The 24863-nt window shown below is 39.5% G+C and overlaps 1 protein-coding gene across 3 annotated transcripts in view; it reads left to right on the forward strand.

Moving 5' to 3' along the window:
• Nucleotides 1-24863, forward strand: part of Hhat (hedgehog acyltransferase) — a 344926-nt gene that overhangs the window by 244012 nt on the left and 76051 nt on the right. For all 3 annotated transcript variants that reach the window (XM_058581959.1, XM_058581958.1, XM_046452232.1), the window contains exon 10: nucleotides 12263-12464. In XM_058581959.1, coding sequence (XP_058437942.1) covers nucleotides 12263-12464 — 202 coding nt within the window. The remainder of the gene's footprint in view (nucleotides 1-12262; nucleotides 12465-24863) is intronic.

Consider the following 24863-nt stretch of genomic DNA (forward strand, 5'->3'; position numbering starts at 1 on the left):
ATTTTAGGATATTTAAAGGCAAAAACTACATCTGGGTTGACGTAGCTATAAGAAAACAGGTACAGAAGCTGGATTGGGCAGTTAGAGAGGCAATGCAATGGGTATTTCCCACAGGAATTTCCAGGTTGGTATAGCAGCAAGCAAGAAGAAGGGAAGTGGGTCAAAATGACCCTAGTTGAGTACACGTTAGAGAATGGTTACTAAGTCTAGACAATCAATTTCTGACAAGGTACATTGCCCAAGAAAAATGGAAAGCAAAGAGAACAATATTACATTGTATAAGAATTGCTATTTTGTGATGCCAAGTATGTTATGCTAGGTAACTATTAATGGGTACAAATATGGGGGTTTCCCATGGGAAAAGCATTTCTTACATGATATGGAGTCTATTTGGTCATTGCCTATATAGCCTGGCCCATAACAGGCCTTTGGTTTTTTTTGGAATTGGCTTACTTTGCTTATTATGATATTCTTCAACTCCATGCATTTACCTGCAAATGCCGTAGATTTATTCTCTTTTAATGCTGAGTAATATTGAATTGTGTATATATACACCACAGTTTCTTTATCCATTCATCTATTGAAGGGCATCTAGGTTGGTTCCACAGTTTAGCAATTGTGAATTGAGCTGCTATGAACATTGATGTGGCTGCGTTACTATAGTATGCTGATTTTAAGTCGTTTGGTTATAGACTGAAGAGTGGGATAGCTGGGTCAAATGGTGGTTCCATTCCAAGTTTTCTAAGGAATCTCCATATTGCTTTCCAGATTGGTTGCACCATTTGCAGTCCCACCAGCAATATATGAGTGCCTTCCCCCCCCCACATCCTCACCAACACTTGTTATTTTGTATTCTTGATAACTGCCATTCTGACTAGTGTGAGATGGAATCTTAGTTTTGATTTGCATTTCTCTAATTGCTAGAGATGTTGAACATTTTTTCATATATTTCTTGATCGAATGTATATCTTCTGAAAAGTGTCTGTTCAGCTCCTTAGCCCATTTATTGATTGGGTTGTTTGTTTTTTGGTGTTTAGTTTTTTGAGTTCTTTATATATCCTAAAGATTAGTGCTCTATCTGTGCATGTGGCAAAAAATTTGCTCCCAAGCTGTAGGCTCTCTCTTCACCTCACTGATTGTTTCTTTTGCTGAGAAGCATTTTAGTTTGAGTCCATCCCATTTATTAATTCTTGATTTTATTTCTTGTGCTTTAGGAGTCTTGTTAAGGAAGTTGGGCCCTAATCTGACATGAGATTTGGGCATACTTTTTCCCCTATTAGGTGCATGGTCTTTGAAATAATTCCTAGGTCCTTGATCTACTGGGTTTTTTTCATGGTAAGAGGGGTTTAATTTCATTTTTCCGTGTATGGATTTCCAGTTCTACCAGCACCATTTGTTGAATAGGCTATCTTTTCTCCTCTGTATGTTTTTGACGCCTTTGTCTAGTATGAGATAACTGTATTTATATGGGTTTGTCTCTGTCTTCTATTCTGTTCCATTGGTTTACAAGTCTATTTTTGTGCCAATACCATGCTGATTTTGTTACTATGGCTTTATAGTATAGTTTAAGATCTGGTATTGTGATGCCTTCTGCTTCACTCTTCTTGCTAAGGATTGCTTTGGCTATTCTGGGTCTCTTATTTTTCCAAATGAATTTCATGATTGTTTTTTTCTATTTCTATAAGGAATTACAATGGGATTTTAATTGGAATCACATTGAATTGGTATAGCACTTTGGGTAGTATGGCTATTTTGACAATATTAATTTTGCCTATCCAAGAGCATGGGAGATCTTTCCATCTTCTAAGGTATTCTTCAATTTCTTTCTTTAGTGTTCTGTAGTTTTCACTTCAGATGTCTTTCACCTCTTTGTTGATTCCCAAGTTTTTTTTTTTTTTTTTTTTTGAGGCTGTTGTGAATAGGGTAGTTTTCCTAATTTCTCTTTCAGAGGATTCATCACTAGAAATGTATTTGATTTATGGGTATTTATTTTATATCCTGCTATTTTGCTGAATTCATTAATTCTAGAAGTTTTCTGGTAGGGTTTTTTGGATTCTCATGTCATCAGCAAATAATAATTTGAGTTCTTCTTATTTGTATCCCTCTAATTTCTTTCATCTAATTTCTCTGTCTAGTTTCAAGGACTATGTTGAATAAAAGAGGTATGTCCCTGTGTTCCAATTTTTAGAGAATACTTCCAATTTTTCTCCATTTAGAATGATGTTGGCCTTGGGTTTAGCATAGATAGCTTTAACAATGCTGATGTTCCTACTATTCCTAGTTTTTCTAGTGTTTTGAACTTGAAAGCATGCTGTATTTTGTCAAATGCTTTCTCTGCATCAATTGATATAATTATGTCATTCTGATCTTTAAGTCTACTGGTGCGATGAATTATATTGAACCAAACTTGCATCCCTGGAATGAACCCCACTTGATCATGATGCACTATTTTTTTAAATGTTTTTGAATGTGATTTGCCAGAATTTTATTGAGAATTTTTACATCTATGTTCATCAGGGATATTGTTCTGAAATTTTCTTTCCTTAAATGTGTCTCTGCCTGGTTTTGGAATCGGGATGATACTAGCTTTGTAGAATGAGTTTGGAAGGGTTCCTTCTTTTGTATTTCATGGAATATTTTGAGGAGTATTGGTATTTGTTCTTCTTTGCAAGTGTTGTAGGACTCGGCAATGAATCTTTCTGGTCCCAGCTTTTTCTTGGTTGGTAGGCTTTTGATGGTGTCTTCAATTTCCTTGCTTAAAATTGATGTGTTTACATTGTGTATGTCGTCTTGACTCAGATTGATTTGATCATATGTCTCTAGAAATTTGTGTCTTTGTGGTTTTCTATTTTACTGGAGTATAAGTTTTCAAAATAGTTTAATTATCTTCTGTATTTAAATAGTCTGTCGTGATATTTCCTTTTTTCATCACAAATTTTAGTAATTTGAGTTTACTCTCTCCTTTAGGGTGGCTAACTGTTTGTCAATTTTATTTTTTCAAAGAACTAGCTTTTAATTACTTTTTTTGAATTTCTTTAGTTTTAATTTCATTGATTTCCACCCTGATTTTAATTATTTCCTGTTTTCTACTACTTTTGGTGTTTGTTCTTGTTTTTCTAGGGCTTTGAGATGCAATTTCAGGTTGTTCATTTGTTGACTTTTTCTTCTTTTAATGAATGAACTCCATGCAATGAACTTTCCTCCTAGCACTGCCTTCATAGTGTCCCAGAGATTTTGATAAGTTGTATCAGGGTTCTCATTCACCTCTAAGGATATTTTTTAATTTCCTCCCTTATGTCTTCTGTTATCTGTGTCATTCGATAGCGTATTGTTTAGTCTCCAGGTGTGGGAGTAGCTTCTCTTTTTAATTTTATCATTGATTTCTAATTCCATTCCATTATGGTCAGGTAAAATGCAGGCTAGTATCTCATATCATTCTTTGGATATGAGATTCTTGGTTGGCATTCATTTTCTTTCAGAGTTTGGTATATGTTGTTCCAGGATCTCCTGTCTTGGAGTGTCTGGGTTGAAAAATATGCTGAGATATGAATTGGTCTCCCCCTATATTGTGATCTGATCCCTCTCTCTTGCAGCCTTTAAGATTCTATCCTTATTCTGTATACTAGGCATGCTCATTATAATGTGCCTTGGTGTAGATCTGTTGGAATTTTGTACATTTGGTGTCCTGTAAGCCTCTTGTATTTGATTTTCCAATTCATTCTTTGGGAAATTTTCTGATATTATCTCATTGAAGAGATTGTGCATTCGTTAGTTTGAAACTCTGTGCCTTCCCCCAATAACTCTTAGATTTGGTCTTTTGATGATGTCCCACAATTCTTGGATGTTCTGTTCATGTTTCTTACCATCCTCACTGTGTGGTTAACTTTATTTTCCAGATTGTATACTTTGTTTTCATTATCTTACGATCTAGTCTGTTGGTGATGTTCTCTATTGAGTTTTTTTATTTAGTTTATTGTTTCCTCTATGTCAAGGATTTCTGATTGTTTTTGTTTTTTAGAATCTCTCCTTATTGAAGTAATCTTTTGCTACCTATATTTGCTCACTTATCTTTTTGTTGGTGTGATCAATGGTTGCCTGTGTTTGCTATCTTATCCCTTTGTTGGAGTGATCAATTTTTGTCTGTATTTGCTCATTTAGGTCATACTTTGATTCACAGATCATTTTAATTATGCATATTCTGAATTCCTCTTGACATTTCATCAACTGCACTATTCATGGGTTCTGTTATTGTAGTGTCCTGGTTTGTTTGGGGAACGTTCTGCCCTTGTTTTTTCATGTTGCTATGTGTCTTCCTTTCTTGCAGTGTGGATCTGAGGTATTATAGTTTCTACCCTATAATCTTGTAGTAACCGTGCAGATTATCGGTACCTTACTTTAGTTTTGGACCCGGCCTATGTTCCACAATGGATGAGACTGCAACTAAAGGTGGTGGTGGCAACAGATAACTCGAGATAGCAATGGGGGTGTCCCAAGATAGATTCTTTCACAGATGGGGTTGAAAGGGTGGGCCTCACACTGGCTTTGGGATGCCTGTTTGGAGATGTAGCTGCTTTTAGGCCCTGTCTGTTGTCACAAGATGGAGGCTACTGTGTGGGGAAGGCTATGGTGATGGCTGCAGTATCCCAAGATGGAGGTTGGTTAGGCCTGGGCTCCCAAGTGGGTAGGAAAAGGGGGTGGACCTGGGCCTACCCTGGGCCTGGGCTCCAGCATGGGTCTGCCGGTCAGTGGGGTAGACCTAACCAGGGTCTGGGCTCCCACGCAGGTCAGTGTAGGCAGTTCTAGGCCTGGGCCTGGATCTGGTGTAGGTTGGCGGATCAGCTGGGGTGGTCCTGGGCCAGTGCCTGATCTCTAGTGTGGGTCTGCTGATAGGAGGGGCAGACCTGGGCCTAACCTGAGCCTAACCTGGGCCTGAGTTCCTGCATGGGTGGCAGGGGTAGATCTGTGCTGGGCCCTGGGCTCCAGAGTGGGTTTGCTGGTTGTTGGGGCGGATCTGAGCCTAACCTCATGATAAGAACTTTCAACAAGATTTTTCTTGAGTGCATGTATGTTGCTGCTAGTCCATGAGTAGTAAGTTTGTAGGCTTTTTTTTTTTTTTTTGGTGGTGCTGGGGATTGAACCCAGGGCCTTGTGCATGTGAGGCAAGCACTCTGCCAACTGAGCTATATCCCCAGCCCCAGTTTGTAGGCTTTCATTGGTATGCAGGAAATCCTGCCATTGCAACAACTTGGAGAACATTATGCTAAGTGAAATAAGCCAGCCACAGAGGGACAAATACTGCATGATTCCATTTATATGAGCAATCGAAAATAGTCTAATTCATAGAAGGAAAGAAGAGAATGGTGGTTGCTGGGGGTTGTGAGGTGAGGGAAAGGGAATGTTTCTAATTAACAGGTACAAAATTTCATTTATGCAAGATGAAGAAATTCTAGAGATCTGCTCTATATCATTGTGACTGTTGTTAATACTACTTTGTGCACTTTAAAGTTTGTTTAGTAGTTGGATCTCATGCTAAGTATTCTTGCCTCAATTAAAAAAGAAAACAAAATCAGAGTCCTCATACATACACTGTCTTGTCTGGTCTTCCCAGCAATTCATATCGGAGAAGGTGTGAGTACTCCCAGTTCATACTCAGTGTGTGCCTTGAAGCAGAGCAGGCTCAATTGACATGCTGAGCATTACAGAAATTGGTAATTGGCAGAGCAGGACCAAGTCCGCATCTTCTAGCATCCAAGCATCACCCTCCTTGGCCTGTGCTGTATAGCTTGTTGGCAGACCTGAGCCTAACATGGGCCTGGGTTCTGGAGGTGAGCATGACTAGGCAGAGCCATTCATATTCTTTCAGCCTCCTGCAGTGAGAAAGAGTTTTGGGGAGCTAGGCTTTGGACTATAAAAGTGGGGTTGAGTCTTTCTCTAGAACGTATGCTGCATACCTGGGTTCATCAGTGTGGTACTTCAACCCTCTGAGCTGTGGGGAGTGAGGAGGATTACTTTTTAAAGATACATATTCAAATTTTTAAATGCACATGAAATGTAGATGTTGAAGTATAGACTAAATATAGCTGGAGTTTAACATAAATTACATAAATTCCCCAATGTTCTGTCGCCAAATAGGACATAGAATTCTTAATAGTTAACTTTTTAGACTTAAGTATGAAACTTACACCCAACATCTCTCAGTAAATAAATTGAGAATTAGCCCAGCTCAAAATATTCCCTCTGCCTTGAAAGTAGACCCCTTGTAGCCTTCTGGAGAGAATAGTCTATGGTTACCCATTAACCAACTGCTGCTTTTTTACTTATTAAAATCCCATTATGATCCATACCGGACAGAAAGATACTAAAAGTAAATTATATTTTCTGAGTGCATCTTCTTAGAAAACTTCTTACAAGTAGATCTTTAGTTTCTTTGATGTGAGGAATAAACCAACACTTTATCCAGTACCTGTAGGATGGAGAAGTGACTGGGCCATCATTGGCTAAAGAACACTAAAATTTGGGCTGAGGCCAAAATCCAGAGCCAGGATTGGGTCAAGGAACCATTAACCTATGAGAACTGGGTTTAGGAGAACACAGCCAACTCTTAAGGGATCTAAACAGGAGCTCCTTTCAGTCCACGAGTGGCCACAGCCAGGTCACCTTGCCACCAGTGTAACACAGCCACTAGTCTTGTCCTTCCTGGCTACCAAAGACTCTGATTATGAAAGAGCTAGTACTTTAATTCTTAGTAATATATTTCTTGGGATTGGATTAGTTCTAGAGGTTTGGAAATACATGCTTTTGACTTTAGTAGCATAAGTAGGATTTCAGGGTATGGAAAGACCTCAGGGTACTTCAAATGTCTGTACTCTGTGGAGATAGGTGTCTTCCAGAGTCTCTTCCAGTAACTAGTGCAGGACCTTGTCATCATCTCTTAGTTTCTAATTGGTCATAATGGGCCTGTGACAACTGTGACAATCACAAGTTTAAAAATGAATGAAAACTCTGAACAATATGTGGCAATTATGTTTTTAGGTATGCTGTTGATAAGCAGCTGGATAATACAGGCACATCACATCACATAAATCTTATAATTTAAATCGACAGCCATAATGGAAAAGATGTCTTTTGGTGAACAATAAGTTGGAAAAATCAAAATTGCTTCCTGGAGAAGGTGGACAGTTGACTGGATTTTATAGACTAAATACAAGTGAGAAATTGGGGCAGAGGAATGAATTTTAAATGTAAAAATGGAATGACTGAAAACATGGGAATGAGAAAGTTCCTTCTGTTAAGGATTTAGGATTTGCTGAGAGAGCTAAATTGAGAATAAAGGAAATACAGATGGAAAGATAAGGCAGAGCTTGAGTAGGATGGCAACAGCTGCCTGCCCAACTTGGCCAAGCAATAAGTCCTTGGAGATGGGACACTGGAGACCTGCAAGCTCACCTGGGCTCAGTCCATGGGACAGTGAAAGCCAAGTTCATGAGTATCTTGGGTGCTTCATCTTCTTACCTTGATGGAGCCTTGGAGTTAGTATGGAGAAATGGGTTCAGAGATAACATGGAAAGACATGGAACTATTTTGTAGGCCTTGGTAAAGGATTTTACCATGTGGATTCCCACTGCCCATCTCCCATGCTCAGGGCATGTTCTTGAGTTGTTTTGCATTGTGGATGTGAGGGAGGTGGAGATTGTCTTCATGTATATCCACTCAGCAGCTCCCCCCAACCAACTTCTTATGTCCCACTTCTGACCCAGATGTTTGCAAGATGCCATGATAGCAGGTGTCATCTCTGTGGGATCAAGACAACTATTAAGTCGGTTCAGCAATGGAAGTTTTACTTCTGACCTTCTGGCACTGAATAGTAGCTAACAGGTCACTGGTCCAATTCCTTTAATAAATAACAAGCTTTATTTTTCTGAGCAAGACTTCTTCCCTAGAAAGGACATTTTTTTTTTCAGTCAAGACTAGTAAATGTTTCTGTGGAAACCTATTTGAAGATAGGGATAAATGTTCCTTTTATTGTATCCAAAGAAATGCTCCCTTTGTGATAAATAGCGCAGTGGAACATTCTAGGTTCAGATTTTATATCTCCTGTGTGTTTAAAAAAAATTTATTATTTCCTTGCAGGTTGTATTAATGATTTGAAACAGAATATATAAAGAACCCAGATCATGTGCACTCAGTGAAAGATGGGTATTATCCGTACTATTCATATTTTATATCAATTCAATCTCCTCAGTTGGGGGTTTGCTATGTAGCATTGATTTCATGAGATGGTTTTTGATTAAGGTGGCTGTAGATGGATGCTCACCTCCTCAAGCGACATTCTCTGCATTAGTGACCATATGAAATTGGCCAGGCAGGGAGAGGCCTTGGGCAGACTCAGACTCACATAATCTCTGGCAAGAAAAAAATCTTTTATTTTTTCTTTTGCTGAGAGGGCGGTTCTGATTGCCTTCTTCCAGTGGGAAATCAATTTCACTGAGCAGCACATCTCAGTAAGTGGGGTCTCATGATTGCTTTTCAAAAACAGAGACATGTTTCTGATTTTATTAATCACAGAACAGACACAAGAGCGATAGAATTTGTAAAACTCACCCGTTCACTCCCCCCTTACCACACTGGTGCACTGCCCTCTAGAAAATAAGAGGGAAGAGGAGATTTTATCTTCCAGTCTGGAAAGGATACCCTCTTACGGTTTGGAACAAGCAGCCTCATGTCCTTGGAGATCTGCCATATATGAATTTCTGGAATAAAGCATTCTCAGAGATTTTTGTCAGCTGTCATTTTGAAGGCAAAGTAACAGAGCTATGGTTCCAGGAGACGCCTAAATTAGTTGTGCATGTGATCATGGGGTTAGATGCGTCCTCATCACAAGCTGGAAAAACATGTCCCTTTTGGAGTTGAATCAGCTGTTGAGTGCTATCCGTATGGAGCAAAAGAGGGTTTGATTCAATCCAGGGGTTTTGGACATACACAGTACAGCTCATTTTTACACACTATAAAAATCTCTATGTGAAAACAGGTGTGTTGGGGAGGGGAGTATTAGATTAATTGTTTTGTAAATCAGTATTTGCGAAATTTCCTTAAACTACAGTCATTCCTCATACTTTTGAAGGTGGTCACTTAGTCATAATTACTGTGTACCGGCTGTTACCAACACTGTGGGAAGTGCAGGGCAGCACTTACCTTGGTGCAGGTAGGAGGCAGCCTGGGATTTGTAGCCCATGTTTTGCCATTGCTGGGTGTTCCACACCAATAGCCACTCAGCCTCTAGGGGTCAGCAGAACACCAACTAAGACCTGTGCCCCGAGCTTTCCGGGGCTTTTTGAGCATATGCCCCCCCACGACTCTCGTGTGTCCTTGGTACAACATCCCCCTTTGCCTAGAGAAAGAATCTCATCCTCTAAGCCTGAGTTAAATGGTGACTTGGCCATTCTGCTTCATCTGCCCCCTTCTCTTCCATAGTCTTAAACCATAGCCAGGTGTACCTGTCCTCATGGCAGGAGCAACATCTTTTGTCTCTGTGTCTCCTAAAGCCAAAAATGCCTGGAAGGCCTAAATAACTACAGTACTGCAGAAGTATGATTCCTTAATGTAAAGAGTGCTGGGTGTGTGTTTGCTGAGTTGGTCGTGAAGATGGTCTTGGTTTTGTATGAGAGGAAGTATTTTCTCTGCTTATTTCAGAAATGACTACTTTCTCCTTTGGGCTTAATCATTTCCAACTACTATGAAAGAGGGCTTTGAGAATTAACCTTTAAGTATGTCAGAAAGCATTAACTTTGGTGCCATAGATGCAGATTTATATTTTGGTTCTTCCCCTTCCCAGCTGTGTATCAGGGACAAATTAATGCACAACCTCAGTTTTCTTATTTATAAAATGGGATTTTCTAAGGTGAACATATGATTATTCTCTAAATTAGAGTATGTTTGAGAGTAAAGGGCATTTAAGGGAAAATCAGAGCTAGACAGTGCTTTAAAGTGGTAAAAACAAAAATTTGGGGGGTAGGATTACTGAAGAGTGAGCCCAGGGGTGCTCTACCACTGAGCTGTATCTTTTATCCCTTTTGACTTTTTAACTTTGAAACAGGGTCTCCCAAGTTTGCTAAGGCTGAGTTTGAACTTGGGGATCCTCCTACCTCAGCCTCTCAAGTGGCTGGGACTTACAGGTGTGTACCACCATACCTATCCATAATGACTGTTTCCTTCAACTCACTTTCCCTTTCTCTCCTCCTGTCCCCCATACAAGGAATTCAACCCAGGGGGTGCTTTACTACTCAGCCACATCGAATTGGTCAGTGTGGCCTCAGACTTGTGATCATCCTTAGCGTCCTGACTCACTGGGATTATAGGCATGTGTCACCATGCTTGGCTTCTATAAAAACAAATTTTATGAAGAACTATTAAATCAGGGCAAAAAGAGACTTCAGTGTTATATTCAATTCTGAATATAACTTGGACAAATGAGATATAGCCAACAAGCAGAGTGGGGGTCTTCAGATGAAAGAATGGTAAGAGGAGACGTTGGATTAGAGGGGGATTCTGGTTAAACAGACGTAACAAGATTCTTGTTGAGCCGGGCACGGTGGCACACACCTCTAATCCCAGTGACTCAAAAAGCTGAAACCGTAGGATTGTGACGTTCAAAGCTAGCCTCAGAAACTTATCAAGGCCCTATCTCTAAATAAAATATAAAAAATGGCTGAGGATGTGGCTCAGTGACTAAGCATCCTGGGTTTAAAAAAAAAATCTTGCTGAAAGCAGGTGAGGGTGATCAGATATCATCAAAGGTCAGGGGTCTTCTCTAGACTGAGCAGGATTCTTGCTGCAACTGGATGATGCCCCAAAAATATGGACACCATGGTCAAGGTCTGGAGGGTTTTATCAGAGCTTCACTGAAGTTTAGCCAAGGAGATAGTCTTTGTGAAGGAAGACATTTATGAATAATTATAATCACAGATAGGAGCAAGACATTCTGGTGCTATTGCATAGTAGGCAGCAATAGTTAATAGTGTGCATGCACTTTTTTAAAAAAAGCTAGAATAAGAGTTTGAAAGTTTTCATCATAAATAAATGATAAAAGTTTGAATAGCTAGTATAACATATTAAACACACAGTACCCTATTAACATGTACATTTTTGTCTTCATGTACCAGTTAAAATTTGTCTTAAGTAAAAAAAACTATAATCATGTAATTTTTTGGCATATTTATTTATGAGTTAATTTGTTTTCATTTATTTTTTTGACTTGCCTGTTTGTAAATGATTCTATTAAAAATGATTTTCAAACTAAGGTTTGTTTCAAAAAATACAGTAACACATAAACAGGACAAATGCTGACCTCTTCGAGATGCTGGGACAGTAGTGTAAACCATATGGTGCTTTGAAGAATCAAAAAGTGTACATGAAGTATCTAGTGATGTTCTTGGAATACACTGTGTAGAATGAGAGTGGTGACTTCTTTTTCCTTCCTGGAGGAAGGTGGGACAAAGAAGCACTAACCAGAAATCAATAAAGGCCTATGGGTTCTTTAAAAGGCTGTTGCATGCTAGGGCATGCTCCTAGCTCCCCTTGGTTCTAAAACCCAAGGTGTGAGCTTTGTCCCTCCCAAGCAGCAAGGTCCTGATGAAAGAATGTAGTTCTGCCCCTCTCCTTGCAGCTCTTTTAGCAGTGGAGACCATAACTGGAGGATGGTTCTGTGTTTGGGTGGTGATTTGGCTGCCTTGTAAGCACAGAGCTTTTCTTTCTATTTGCAAATTCACTATGGCTTCTGGGCAGCTTTCCTGGAAAACTAAGGAAACAGCCTTTGCCACCCCTCTTCTGCACTCAGGTCCAGTCATTTAGGGGCCTGGTTTTAGCAATTGAACTTAAATAGTTTGGGCTACAGAGTACTTTCCTGTTTGAAGGTTGGTGCCCCCATGTAGCCAGCAGCTTAATTGCCATTCTGAGATTGGGTTTCCAGGGTTGGGGCATCCCTTTTAGAAGTGAACTCATTACTTCTCTCCCTGCCTCTTGTAAGTGCTACATTGCTCTGGTAATGAGAGCTCTTGAGCCTCTGTGTTCATTTAACCTAAAGCCCTACAGGTTTGGGTTTTTGGCCAATTCCTTGCGTGACGGAGAATTTGGAGTGGTCTGTGGCCTTTGGGAAGTAGCAAAGGGTCTGAGTACGGTGAGTGGCCAGGGAGAGGTAAGCCCAGGAGCAGGAAATGTTGCAGGTATGTCCCCCGTCATGGCTTCTCACCGCGTTTTCTTTCTCTAGGTACGTTTACATTCCACTGGGTGGGTCCCAGCATGGCCTGTTGTGGATGCTCTTTTCCACTGCAATCACGTTTGCATTTGTGAGCTTCTGGCATGGTGGTTATGACTACCTCTGGTGCTGGGCAGCACTCAACTGGCTGGGAATCACTGTGGAGAATGGAGTCCGGAGGCTGGTGGAGAAGCCCTGCATTCGGGACAGTTTGGTGAGCAGGGTTCTTGTTTGTTGGGGACAGCTGAGTTAGAAGGAGAGGTTTAGGAGGGACAGTGGTCATCAGGTTTGCCCTAGCATGTGCTGAACCTACCAGATTGGTTCAAAGTCCATGTGTCTAGAGGCACCACAACTAGAGGAGAAGCTTCTGTAGCCATTATTTAAGTGAACAAATGAATACAATGGATGACTATTGTAACTATTAAAGCCATACATGATTATTTTTAAATTGTTGTTTTAATTAGTTATAAATGACAGTAGAATGCACTTTGATACATCATATATAATGGAGTATGATTTCTCATTTTTTCTGGTTGTACATGATGTAGAATCACACAGGTCGTATAGTCCTATGTGTACATAGGATAATAATGTATGATTCATTCTACTATTCTACCCCCATATCTCCTTGCCCTCCATTCACTCCCCTCTACCTAATCTGAAGTAACTCTATTATTCCCTATCTGCCCCCCACTGTGAATTAGCTTCTACATATCAGAGAAAACATTCTGCTGCTGTTTTTTTGGGATTGGCTTATTTCACTTAGCATAATATTCTCCAGCTATATCTGTTTACTGGCAAATTTCATTCTTCTTTAAGGTACAGTAATACTCTATTGTGTGTATTTACCACATTTTTAAAATTCATTTAACCAACCACCTAGGTTGGTTCCTTAGTCTAGCTATTGTGAATTGAGCTACTATAAACATTGATGTGGCTGTATCACTGTAATATGCTGATTTTAGCCATACGTGTTTTGTTATATAAAAATTATAAAATTCAGACAAGAAAAGAGAAAAATATCTCTTGAACAATCATTATGTTAACACTCACTTTTTTCTGTGTATGCACAGGTAACATTTAAAGAAAATAATCCAGAGATATTGTTGTATTGGGACCACTTTTCCAAATTGCTGAATGTATTTCTAACAATCCCTTTTAATGGCTACAAGAGTTCTAATATGGATATGCCATAATTTACTTATTTTCTCTTATTAATCATATAATTACATTATTTTCAACTGCCAATTTAATTGATGTGAATATCATAACCAAGGTAAATTCTCATAGGTAAAATTGCCTGGGTAAAGTCTTCTCATCTTTTAGGTTTTGCATCCTGCATATCAACTAGTATCCACCCTATATAGACAAAATATATCAATTTAATATCCTCCAAACACTGTGTGGGAAACCCTTGCCAATACTAAGTGGTATGATTATTTTTAAACTGATAGGTACTGTAGATAGAAGTGCCACCCTCCACCCCTCTTTTAAAACTTTAGCTTTCTTTTTTATTTTTTTAATATACACTCCAATTCTGTGGGAAAATTAAGAACTTCACACACATATTTTAACTGATTTTTTTAAAAAATGAGCACACACTTTATCTTGTAAGTGTGGTACAGGATGTATTAGAATCTTATAGGAAATCACTCCTTCTAAATATGTAGCAATATTCTACTAGCCATGAAAAAAAAGTAGCTAAAAAAAAAATCTAGTATCAATCTTTGTGACAGATTATAAAACAGAAGACATTTATGGGAAAAAAAGATTCTCATGGATAAATTCCCCCCAGTACATACAACTAAAGCAGTAGATTAAACACACACACACACACCAAAACAGAGTACGCTTGAGTATGTATCTATATAGTTAGAGTACAAATGGACAGTTATTTCAATGAAGACTAATCCAAAGTACCTACTGAAAACACACTTGAAGGAATTTAAATATGCATGAGCATATTTAAATCTTTTCAGTCCTGTCTGAAGCCGTGTTTCTGTGTCTCATGAAGGGTCTAACTTTCACCTTGAATGTAATGTTAAACGGGGTTCTGTGGCCTTTGAGTCATAGTTTATGCTATTACTGCATTTTAAAAAAAATCCTAAAACATTGAAGCAATAACCAAACTGTAGTATGTAACCTATGGCTGTTTAATTTTGATTAAAACTAAGACAACAAATACACTTGTTCACTGGATGAAGCATTGAGAGTGTACCCCAGGACTCTCATGTATATTCTTTATTTAAACTTCTGTCCATGGTTCAGGTGTTGAGGAGGTGCAGAGAAATTTTTATATGCATGTTTAGTGAGATATTTGCCTTACATGCTGCAAATGTGGTGTTCAGTTTACAAATTTATTTAGAACCTATTTTATAGAAATTTTCTCACCTATCTTTTCTCTTAGGAGTCTGTTGGGAATTGATAGCTTTTTAGATGGTGTCCTCCTTGAGTTACAGGATCAGGATCCTGTTTTTTATGCTCATTGTTTATCTGAGTTATTCTCAATATATCACTGTACAATTAATTGCTCCCAAGTTGGAGTTTTTTGGGTTTTTTTGTTTTGTTTTTTTCAGGTCTTCTTTCACTGTTCAGAATCTTCCTCTACTACCCTCCTCCTTGAATAGTTCAGAAGAAAATGTTTTCCTTTGCCAAAAAACAAACTGGCCTTCTAAACGCACACAACTTCTTGATTTTTTTTAAGCTTCTGTTTCCCTTTCTTTTGCCAAAATCCAAATAAAGATTGAATGCCCTCTTGGTACCTAATTAGATCTGACTATAGTCTCCCCAGCTGATTTGATAGCAGTGAATTCACAATGTGATTACACTGACTGAATGAAGAAGATGAGTAAAAGTTTCGCAAGCAAGGATGTTTCCCCCACATCCTCAGAATTATTCAGCGTTCTCCCAAGACACAGAACCAATAAGGAGTGTGTGCACATATGTGTAAGACAAAATTTAGTATACAGAATTAATAAACAATTATGGAAGCTGAGAAACCCAGACTCAGGAGAGCTGGTATAAGTTTCAGTCTGTCTGAAGTTTGTCTTCTAGAGAAAGTCTGTGTCCCAGCCACACAGAGGAAAGAATATTTTCTTGGGCTGGGGATGTGGCTCACGCGGTAGCGCACTCGGCTGGCATGCATGTGGCCTGGGTTTGATCCTCAGCACCACATACAAACAAAGATGTTGTGTCCGCTGAAAAACTAAAAAATATTAATAAATTTTCTCTCTCTCTCTTTAAAAAAATATTTTCTTGACCTTTTATTCTATTTAGGCTTTGAAAGGATTGGGTGAGGCCCACCGATATTGGGGAGAGAAATCTGCTTTATTCTGTCTTCTGATTCAAATGTTACTAGAAATACCTTTGTAGTACACCCCTTAAATAATGTTTAACCAAGTACGTGGGCATCTTGTGGCTTAATCAAGTGACAAATAAAATAAACCATCGTACTCTTTCTCCATGGCATGTATCCTTCATCTGTTTCATTTAGATTGATGGATATCTGAACAACAAAGATTATTATTCCTTCTTTTTTCGTATTGTCTTCAACCTCAACTTCAAGGCCTTATCGGGGCTCAGAATATAGAAATTCTTGGTGTTGGTTGATTTACCAGTTGATTGACAGTTTCCTTTGGGCATCTCAGAAGCCTAGATGGAGTGAAACATTGTGAACTGGAAGCATTCTGAGCTTCTGCAGGAGGGCTATCTGATAGAACTTCCTGCACTACAGGGTTAACTACGGGGGCAAATGGAAGCAGGGAGGCTAATCAGAAGCTATTTGGTAGATCAAGGAAGAAACGAGAGCAGCTTGGATTAAGATGATTTCAGTGGTAATGCAAACAACCAAAAGTCAATATCTACTTAGAAAATAGAATGTACAGTATGTACAGGTGGGTCGAAGGGGGAGAGAGGTACAGGGTTACTTGATGACTTGTGCCTTGAGGAACTAGATTTTCCCTTAGTGCTGAGTGATGTTTCTCCAATAACAACAACGAAACCCTGAGTATATTGCTCTTCAGAATCACATTTACTGGCTTCCTATTGTCTTAGGACTAAGTCCTCAGTGTTGAAGATGACGTCATATTTAAGATGAAGCCCTGCCTCATTGTCATCTTGAGACCTCCCACTGCCCCTGTCCCCTGATTCTCTGTTCTTCCTTCTATTGGTTTAAGAACCTGGGCCCCTCCTGCTTTCAGCATTCCCACATAGGCTCCTCTACCTCCTTGGGTGCTCTCTCCCCTTCGCCTCCTCTGCTGCTCATCCTTCGGATTTCAGCTTGAATGGTGCCTTGCTTGTGAAAGTTTTTTTTTTCTTTTAAAAAGAGAGAGAATTTTTTTAATATTTTTTAGTTCTTGGCGGACACAACATCTTTGTATGTGGTGCTGAGGATCGAACCCGGGCCGCATGCATGCCAGGCGAGCGTGCTACCGCTTGAGCCACATCCCCAGCCCCTTGTGAAAGTTTTACTCACCCTCACTCAGTCAGGTCCCATTGGACAGTTTCTTCTGGACATCTCATGTTCTGTCATACTTAGCCCCATTGTAATGAAATATTTTATATGATAACTTGTTTAATGCTTATCTTCCTCACTGAGCTGTACTCTCATAAGGTCAAATACACTATATCCTCGATGGTTTCCACAATACCTGGGACAATGAAAGAATGAATGCTGTTTTCTGACTTCACTGAGGGGGAGTAGAAGAGGGAACTGCTTAGGCAGCAAGGCAGTACAGGTTGAATCCTGGAAGAACTTACTAAGGCCTATGCTGGAACACTATTTTATAGCTATGTAGATACTAATAGGTCTAGTGATGGCAAAATGGTAGTTTACTGATCAGTGCACAAAAATATATATAGGAAAAAAAAGGAGTAGGGAAGAATTAGCCTTCTTGGTACCCTGCTGCTTTATTGGGGGAGGGCATTATTGGTTGTGACTCACTGAGGCACAAAGCTGTGGGAAGCTTACAAAAGGCGTTTTCTCAAAGCACCCCATCTGGGTGGCTGTAGAGGAGTTACTCCTGCAGTGACATAATTTTTTTTTCTACACAAGAACTCTCCAGGGAGCTGGAATTTGTGTTCGGCATTGAAATCTTTAGTAAGTGGAAACAATTTGAAGCATCAGTAGAGTAGCACTGCTTCTTGCCAATTGCTGATTTGATCTCTCCCTTGGAAGAAGTCACCTTCAGGCTGATTGGGGGTTATTCCTGCAAAAAGGAGGATCCATATGTCAAACAGTTTATCCACCCCACCCCTGGTTCCCATTTCATTTTATAATTATGTCCTCCTCTCCCAGCCCTTATCCCCTCTTTTTCTCCCTAGGAGTGTCCTACTGAGCTGACAGAGCCTTTCTGAAGAAGTTTCTATTTATACTTTAGGAAACACACCTCCAGTGGATACCCTCAAGGGTCAGCATGGTGGTCCTAGAAAGGATTTGATATTCTGATTGTCAGGAAGAACCCAAAGAACAGGTTCTTTATGATGCTATCCATTCAGTTTATTGGCTCTACTAATCTGTTTGATTTTGAAGATACAGGTAGAGAAATCCAATGAGTTTGAGAGAGAGCTGACTATAAAATAATCAACATGATCCAAATTATGGTACGTTAGCTCTCTGGAATACTAACTCAACAATTGGCAAGGAGTACGTGTCTTTTGGCCTGATTAGAAAACCTTTTCATTGGGGGTCAGTGGTCGTGGCCCCAACTCACTCACTGAGGAAACAGCAAACTTCTCAGAGTTGTGCTTCTTGACATGTGGCCATCTTCCATATATTTGACATTTCTCCACCGCTTGGATTCATTTCAGCAAATAGAGATGATGTGCTTATTGGACATAAGCCACTCCAGAGGAGAACCTTTCCTAGACTGAGCCCACTTAAGCTTAGTCAGCCTGATCCTTCATGTCTTAATTTGTTCATTGTGTGTGTGTTTGGAGGGACCATGTGCTATATGGGAGAAAGTTCATTGAGCACTGGAGGACTCTAAACCAAATGTACCATCATCCCTACCTCCTAATGCCCCACCCCCTTTTTTTGCACCCTCCTTCGCTACTTAGATGCAGATATGTATTAGTTTATCATTGTGCAACTATAGAGCCTATATTAATTTGGACCATGAAGATGATCGTTTTTGTGGTAGATGCTTTGGATTAGAGAGAAAATATTACCGTAGAATGAGAGCTTCTCTCTATGGAGAGCTAACTGATCTGTGTAGAAAATGGAGTTATTTTCATTAAAAACTGATTGACTTGCCTTCCCAGGCATAGCTCAGAAGAAAAGTTCAGGCTAAAAATAGAAATTCGGCAGCGTTGGATGTTATTTTGGAGCCATCGTAATATTTGAGAAATTTGAGAGAAAGAGGCACCTGCCAGGACTGAATCTGGATGGAGGAGGAGGAACAAAGAAGTGGAGGTGATCTCCCTGGACTCAAGAAAAAATTTCAGGGAGGGGGAAAAGTCAATGGTGGTGATCCTATTCAGAGGTCAAGTAAGTGAGGCTAAAGAATAGTTATGTCTCCTTGTGAGAGGACTCGCAATGAGAGAAGAGAACAGTGAGTCATCATCTCTATTCTCCAGGAGTTAATGATGTAGTTGGGGGGATGGGGGAGCAAGATGTGTGAAAACCAGTTGAGGACCAATGGAAGGTGTTACATGCAGAGTAACCAGAATGAGGCGTGGAGGCAGCTCACATGTGTGAGAGTGGTGGTGAGTGTGAACTTGGCTTTTGGTAATGGTTTATTAAAGAACTGGGATATGAGTAAGACCCTGACACATTTAGAGGAGGATTTGGCTATGTGGGTAGGGAGGAGGCAGAAGACTAACATTCCGGGCCAGGGAAATGGCACACACAGCCCAAAGTTGGGAATGAGCTTGCTGTGTTCGGGGCTAGAGGCTGACCGGACAAGTGGGAGAAAGGGAATTAGGCCGAATGGTCCCCCATATAAAAGGACTTTGAATGATATGCTTAGAAATTTAGAAATGCAAATGACTTAACCAAACAGAAAAGCATTAAATTAACATATTAATCCCACACATCAAATTAGCCTGTTGTACCAGCTTGTTCGCGCTCACCCGAACCCCCAACCTGTGGGTCTGGAGAAAGCAGTGCACATGGTTATGAACAGTGTGTTCCTTGATGGATTACGACTAGTTGGCACCCCCCCCCCCTTTATTGTCTCCCACTCCCAAGGATCATTAATGATGCTGGAAACACACTGTGCAATTCACTGGGTATATATTTTCTTCACTGTGGGAATCTGAAGTTCAAGTCTTAACCTCTCTGGTCTAAGAGGTAGAATTCTGGAAATAATTGCACCTTTCAGTTCAAATAGGTGAAGCATTTCAGAGGTTCTTTTTAACTTTGCATTACTGAGTCTGCTATCTGACAGAAGCTTTTGGAAAAGAGTTCATTTTCAGTTATTCCCAGACTGGTGTGCCCCAGCTCTTGGGCCTCTGCTGCCTTTCCCACCCTGCTGAATTCAGGCTACAGTAGGGCAGGGGTCCTGCTCTGGTAATTTGCCACTCTGATGGCACTGTTGACCCTTCCCCCCTGCTAAAGGCATAGCACACACACTCACCTTGGAAATTGTAATCTCAGAAAAGATTATCAAGCCAAAGGTGAGATCTATGGCTTGAATGATAAAGGTGGCTTCTGGAATTAGATTCTTGATCTAAGAATCCCTGGTTTCTTCTATAGCAGATGAATGATGGTTACTCTAACCAGTTGGTATAATGAACTTAAGAAAAAGAAAGAATTATTTTAGTATACATGTTGAAGGGTTGGATGTATGTTTCCAAATGTGGTCTTTTTCTTCCCAGGAAAATCCAAATTACCCTCTAGATGTTACTGAGCTTGAGTTGCCAGTGTTCTTGTTGTTAAGAGAAGGTGGAAAACAGCCCCTTTGCTGCTTCGCAAAATAATATGCACATACTTGGTGCAATATATTTTTACAACATGTATTTATATATGTGCATATATATGCTGAGAGTATATGTGTATACAGCATGTATGTGTGTGTTAGTTTTTTAAAGCTCTAAAAAGGCAGAGATGTGCAGGACTCCTAAAATAATTCTTTCAAAGTGTCTCACATTCCTCCCAAGACCTAGAAATAAACTGCTTAAAAAAGCATATCCAGCAGCTGCTGGTCTTGTTTGAGATCAGCTGGTTGGTATCAATGTGCTTGTGACTACCAACATGTATTGAAAAGCAATTTAAGTTGGAGCTCGCTCTTTCTCTGGTGTTGACCCTGTAGTTCACCCAGCAGGTTGGAGTAAAAGCTGGAATAACCATTGATTGTCCCCTGAGGGTGATAGGAAAGAATACACAATAAAAAGTACAGGACCTTTATCAAGCTGGCTATGCAATTATTGAAAGTGATGCTGTCCTCTCTTGTCTGTAGTGCAATCAAGGTTTTAAGTGCAAGAGTTTCTACTCACTATTAATCTTTCTAATTCTCTTATAGTTTTGATTGGAATATTGGATAATAAAGCCTTGAACAGATTAAAAAAAAAGTGCTGGGGAAATGTTATTGTGAAGACACATGTTCTTGACATAGTAAGTGAAAATGAAGTATAAAGCCCAGTAAAAACTTATTTAAAAACACAAATGCGACAAGTGCATGAAAGTTAGGCACTAAAAGGTTAATAGTGCTTAACTCTTACTGGTGGGATTATTTTGTGTGTGTGTGAGATATTTTTCACCATATTGTGTCTAATCAAAGGTTACTGAGAGAGAGTCAAGCAGGGTGGACTCATCTTTGAAGGATTTGCCCAATTAACCCTTAAATCTTGATTTATATTAGAAGTTGAAGGGTAGAGTTGTCATTCTCAGGAGCAAGCTAACATAGGGCTGTTGTAGTTGCTATCATTGGCCAGAGGCTAGACCACATACTGTCATAAAGACAGATCTTTCACATTATTTTACTCAAACATTCCAGTGACCCTCAGGGTAGGTGTGACTACTCCCAATTTTACAGATAAGGAAGCTGGAGACTGGGGAGGTAAGTAAATTTCTGAGCTTCCTGGAGTTCAAAGAGCTGGAGCCTCCCTTGATAAACCCTCCCACTTAGAGCACCTGCTTGTTTTGCAAGTCTTGGTTGCTTAGGCATCTTAGGACTAACTGCATTCCTGCCTATTCAATTTCAGACAACATGGGATTTAATTGTGGTTCCACGCAACCTGCTTGTGGAATGACCAATTTGAGAAATTGGCCCAAGTACGTGGGGTCATTCACAAAGACAATTTGGTCATGTTATTTCATGTGATTTTTTGATGAAAGTCCTCTAGGTAAAGTCCTACTTTACCATATGAACTGAAACTCAGAAGGTTTAAGTGCTACAAAAGTAGAGTCAGGATACAGTCGGAGAAATTGATCAGGTGATTCTGCTGTTGTCGGAACTTCATAGCGTGTCCTCACACAAACTAAGGCGGCCACAATGGCACTGCCTGATAGAATCTTACAAGGCCACCTTTGTATCCGTGGTTCACCCTTGAGCAAGATGTTATGCCCAAATTACTGCAAGCCTTTATTGTGTTCCTATCATTCCTGTGTCCTTTTCCCAGCAGTGGCAATGTTTAATTCTTGGTTGTTTCTGGTATTGACCTCTATCTTTTGAAAGTCTGTACTTCTCCCATTATCTCCTCATCTATGATTTACAAATACAACGGCCTTCTACCCAAGCTTTTAGCATCTTATCTCCCTATTTCTTCTACTATAACTCATTTTGGTTAATTCAGCTCTAAGTGTTTACGTCATTGCCATAGTAAGTGTGGCTCAGTGCCAAACTATTTAATACAGGTATTTGCCTTTCTTGTACAATCGTTTTTCCCACTTAAGTGAAGAATGCTTTGCATTTTTTTTTTGTTAGACTGGTTGACTGTTCCCACTTCTTTACAGACTAATAGAAGCAAAAAAAATCCCTCAGATAACAATTTCTACCTGGTCAGATGTATTTGGCAATCTTCTTTTCCTAGAAAAATCTCTCTTAAAACTCTCACCTCCTCCTTTGCCCCCTGGATCATTTCACTTTAGACTTGCTATTCGGCTATTTTCCTGAATTTCCCTTCTTTCTCCTATACTAAATCCATTTGTGTCCTGGGTCATCTTGACTCTCTAACCCTTGATTTGATGGAGCACATCCTTTTGTAGTTTTCTTAGAAAAGGATCCTTAGGAGTTAAATGTTTTGAGAACTTTCATTTCCAAGTTTGTCTTATTTTGCCCTCACACTTAATTGATTGGGCATTGGATTTCTGATTGAAGGGGTAATTATCTTGAAAAATGTGAAGATACTGTTGCCAGCTTTGGACTTGACTCTTGAAAAATGCCATTTTGTTTCTTTGTGTGCAATTTCTTTTTCATACTAGAAGCTTGAACGCAAATATCTGTGGCATTCTGAAATTACACTGTGCCTGTTGTTCCTTAGAGTCCTTCTGATGCAATTTATCCAGGGAAAGTACTTGTCGCAATGGTTGTGGAGGAGGAGGAGGAAAACTTGGAGGTCTACGTGCTCATGACTTGAGTTTTTACCTGTTTTCTTGCAGGGATTACTCTCGCCTTCTGTGGCACATCCTGCCTTTTTGTTTGGGTTTTATGGTATTCTGGTGTGTGAATGTCTTGTCTTTGGCATCTAGTGTTCAGTTATGTCAGATCTGCTAATTCCTCCATCTTCTTTAGCTTATAAAAATAGGTTGACTTGGCTCACCTGCTTTTTTCTTCCATTTCTTATTTGGGGTTATATACCTTTTTCAAGTGTTTACTCTGATTTTAATAGAGTTTGTGAAAGGAACAAGATGCTGAATCTTCTATGTTTAACTGGATATCCCCAGAATTCTGTTATGACTTGGTGAATAATTTTAGAGTGTTTTACCTGTTTCTCAGTCTAAATGTGTTAAATATCCAGGTTGCTTAAAAGGCAGGCCTTCTCTTAAGCTGTTTTGTTGTTGTTGTGTTTTTTTTTGAACAGGATATAGCTGAGGCCATTATTGCCATATCCTTGGCTTGTATAGTAATCCCAAATGACCTCAATGTTGCCTGAAGAGGAAGGCCTTCAGGGCCATGAGCAGCCATGACTTGGGTGAGATTGGTCATCAGGCTTCCAGTTTCCCACCCACATGCCTGGACTATGCTCAGGGGAGGTGGCCAGGGTCTAAGGTCATTTAGTGGAAAGATTTCTAGATTTCCTTTATTTCCTTTTTCTTCTTTTTAGCTTTTGTAGTTATTCATAACCGAGCTCTTTAAAAATGTAAAGAAAAACCTTCAATCCTCTTAAATATTCATCTCCCAATAAACATACCCCACTCACTTCCCCCCCCCCCACAAATAACCATGGTTATGAGTTGTTACAGCCTTCCAGACCTTTGCTGCTGTGCATGCATGCTAAATGTGGTTTGAGAAATAAGTATTCTAAAACTTATTTTCATCATCAATGATAAAATTATGAAGAAGGTTCTGTAAATGTGTACGTATGCATAATCGGGCCTGGTTGGGATATATCACAATTTGGCCATTCTTGTATTGAAAATTTAGGTTGCTTCTAATTTTGTCCTTTTGCAAATGCAGCCTTGAAGTTTCTAATTCAAGCTTCCTTGTACATATGTGCAAGTGTTTCTTTAGGGCAGATACCAAGAATGGAATAGGGTGAGAATTGGCAAACTATGTCTCATGGCCAAATCTGGCCCACTGTCTATTTTTATATAGCCTGCAACTAAGAATGATTTTCACATTTAAAAATTGTTTTTAGCAAATGCCTCATCCTTTCTCCACTGATTTGAAAGACCACCTATAATAGAAATATCCAAATATAAGTGGATTCATTTCTGGTATCTCTATTCTCTTCCATCAATGTATTATTTGTATTATCCCTATTTTAAAGACGGGCGTTTTTATAATATATCTTGATTCCTGGTAGGAGCTCTGGTCCTTCTTGGTTCCTTTTCAGAATTACATTGCCTATTTTTGCATGCTGACTTTTTCATATGAATCTTAGAATAGGTGAAGTTCTCCAAAACTCCCTTTGCATTTTTTTGGCACTTATTAGATATGCATTGAATCATAACTTAATTTTGGTAGTTAATATTACTTTAGTTTGTGCTTTTGTAACAAAATACTTGAGATTTAGAAATTTGTAAAGAACAGAAATTGATTTCTCATAGTCCTGGAGGCTGGAAGCCCCAAATCAAGAACTCTGGGGTTCATTGTCTAGTGAGGGTCTGTTCCTCGATTTTAAGATGGTACCTTGTTGGGGCTGGGATTGTGGCTAAGTGGTAGAGCTATTGCCTAGCATGCGTGAGGTACTGGGTTCAATCCTCAGCACCACAATAAATATTTATTTATCTAAAACTAAAAAAATTATTTTTTAAAAAAATGCTGGCTTGTTACATCTTTCACCGGGCATGAACACTATGTCCTTTTGTGCAGAAGGGAGAAGAGCGAGAGACACACCCACTCCTGAAAGGCTCTTTTATAAAGCCCTAATCCATTTGAGGGTAGAACCCTTATGACTTAATCACTTCTCAAAAGACCTTAACTCCTGATACCTTCACAATGGGAATGAAGTTTGAATTTTGGAGAGAACACCATCATTCAAACCATAGCAAACATTTTTATTCAAGTCT

Source organism: Marmota monax, unplaced genomic scaffold, assembly GCF_021218885.2.
Source record: "Marmota monax isolate L192 unplaced genomic scaffold, Marmota_monax_Labrador192_F-V1.1 WCK01_AAM20220418_F8-fsc00105, whole genome shotgun sequence".
Lineage (NCBI taxonomy): Eukaryota > Metazoa > Chordata > Mammalia > Rodentia > Sciuridae > Marmota > Marmota monax.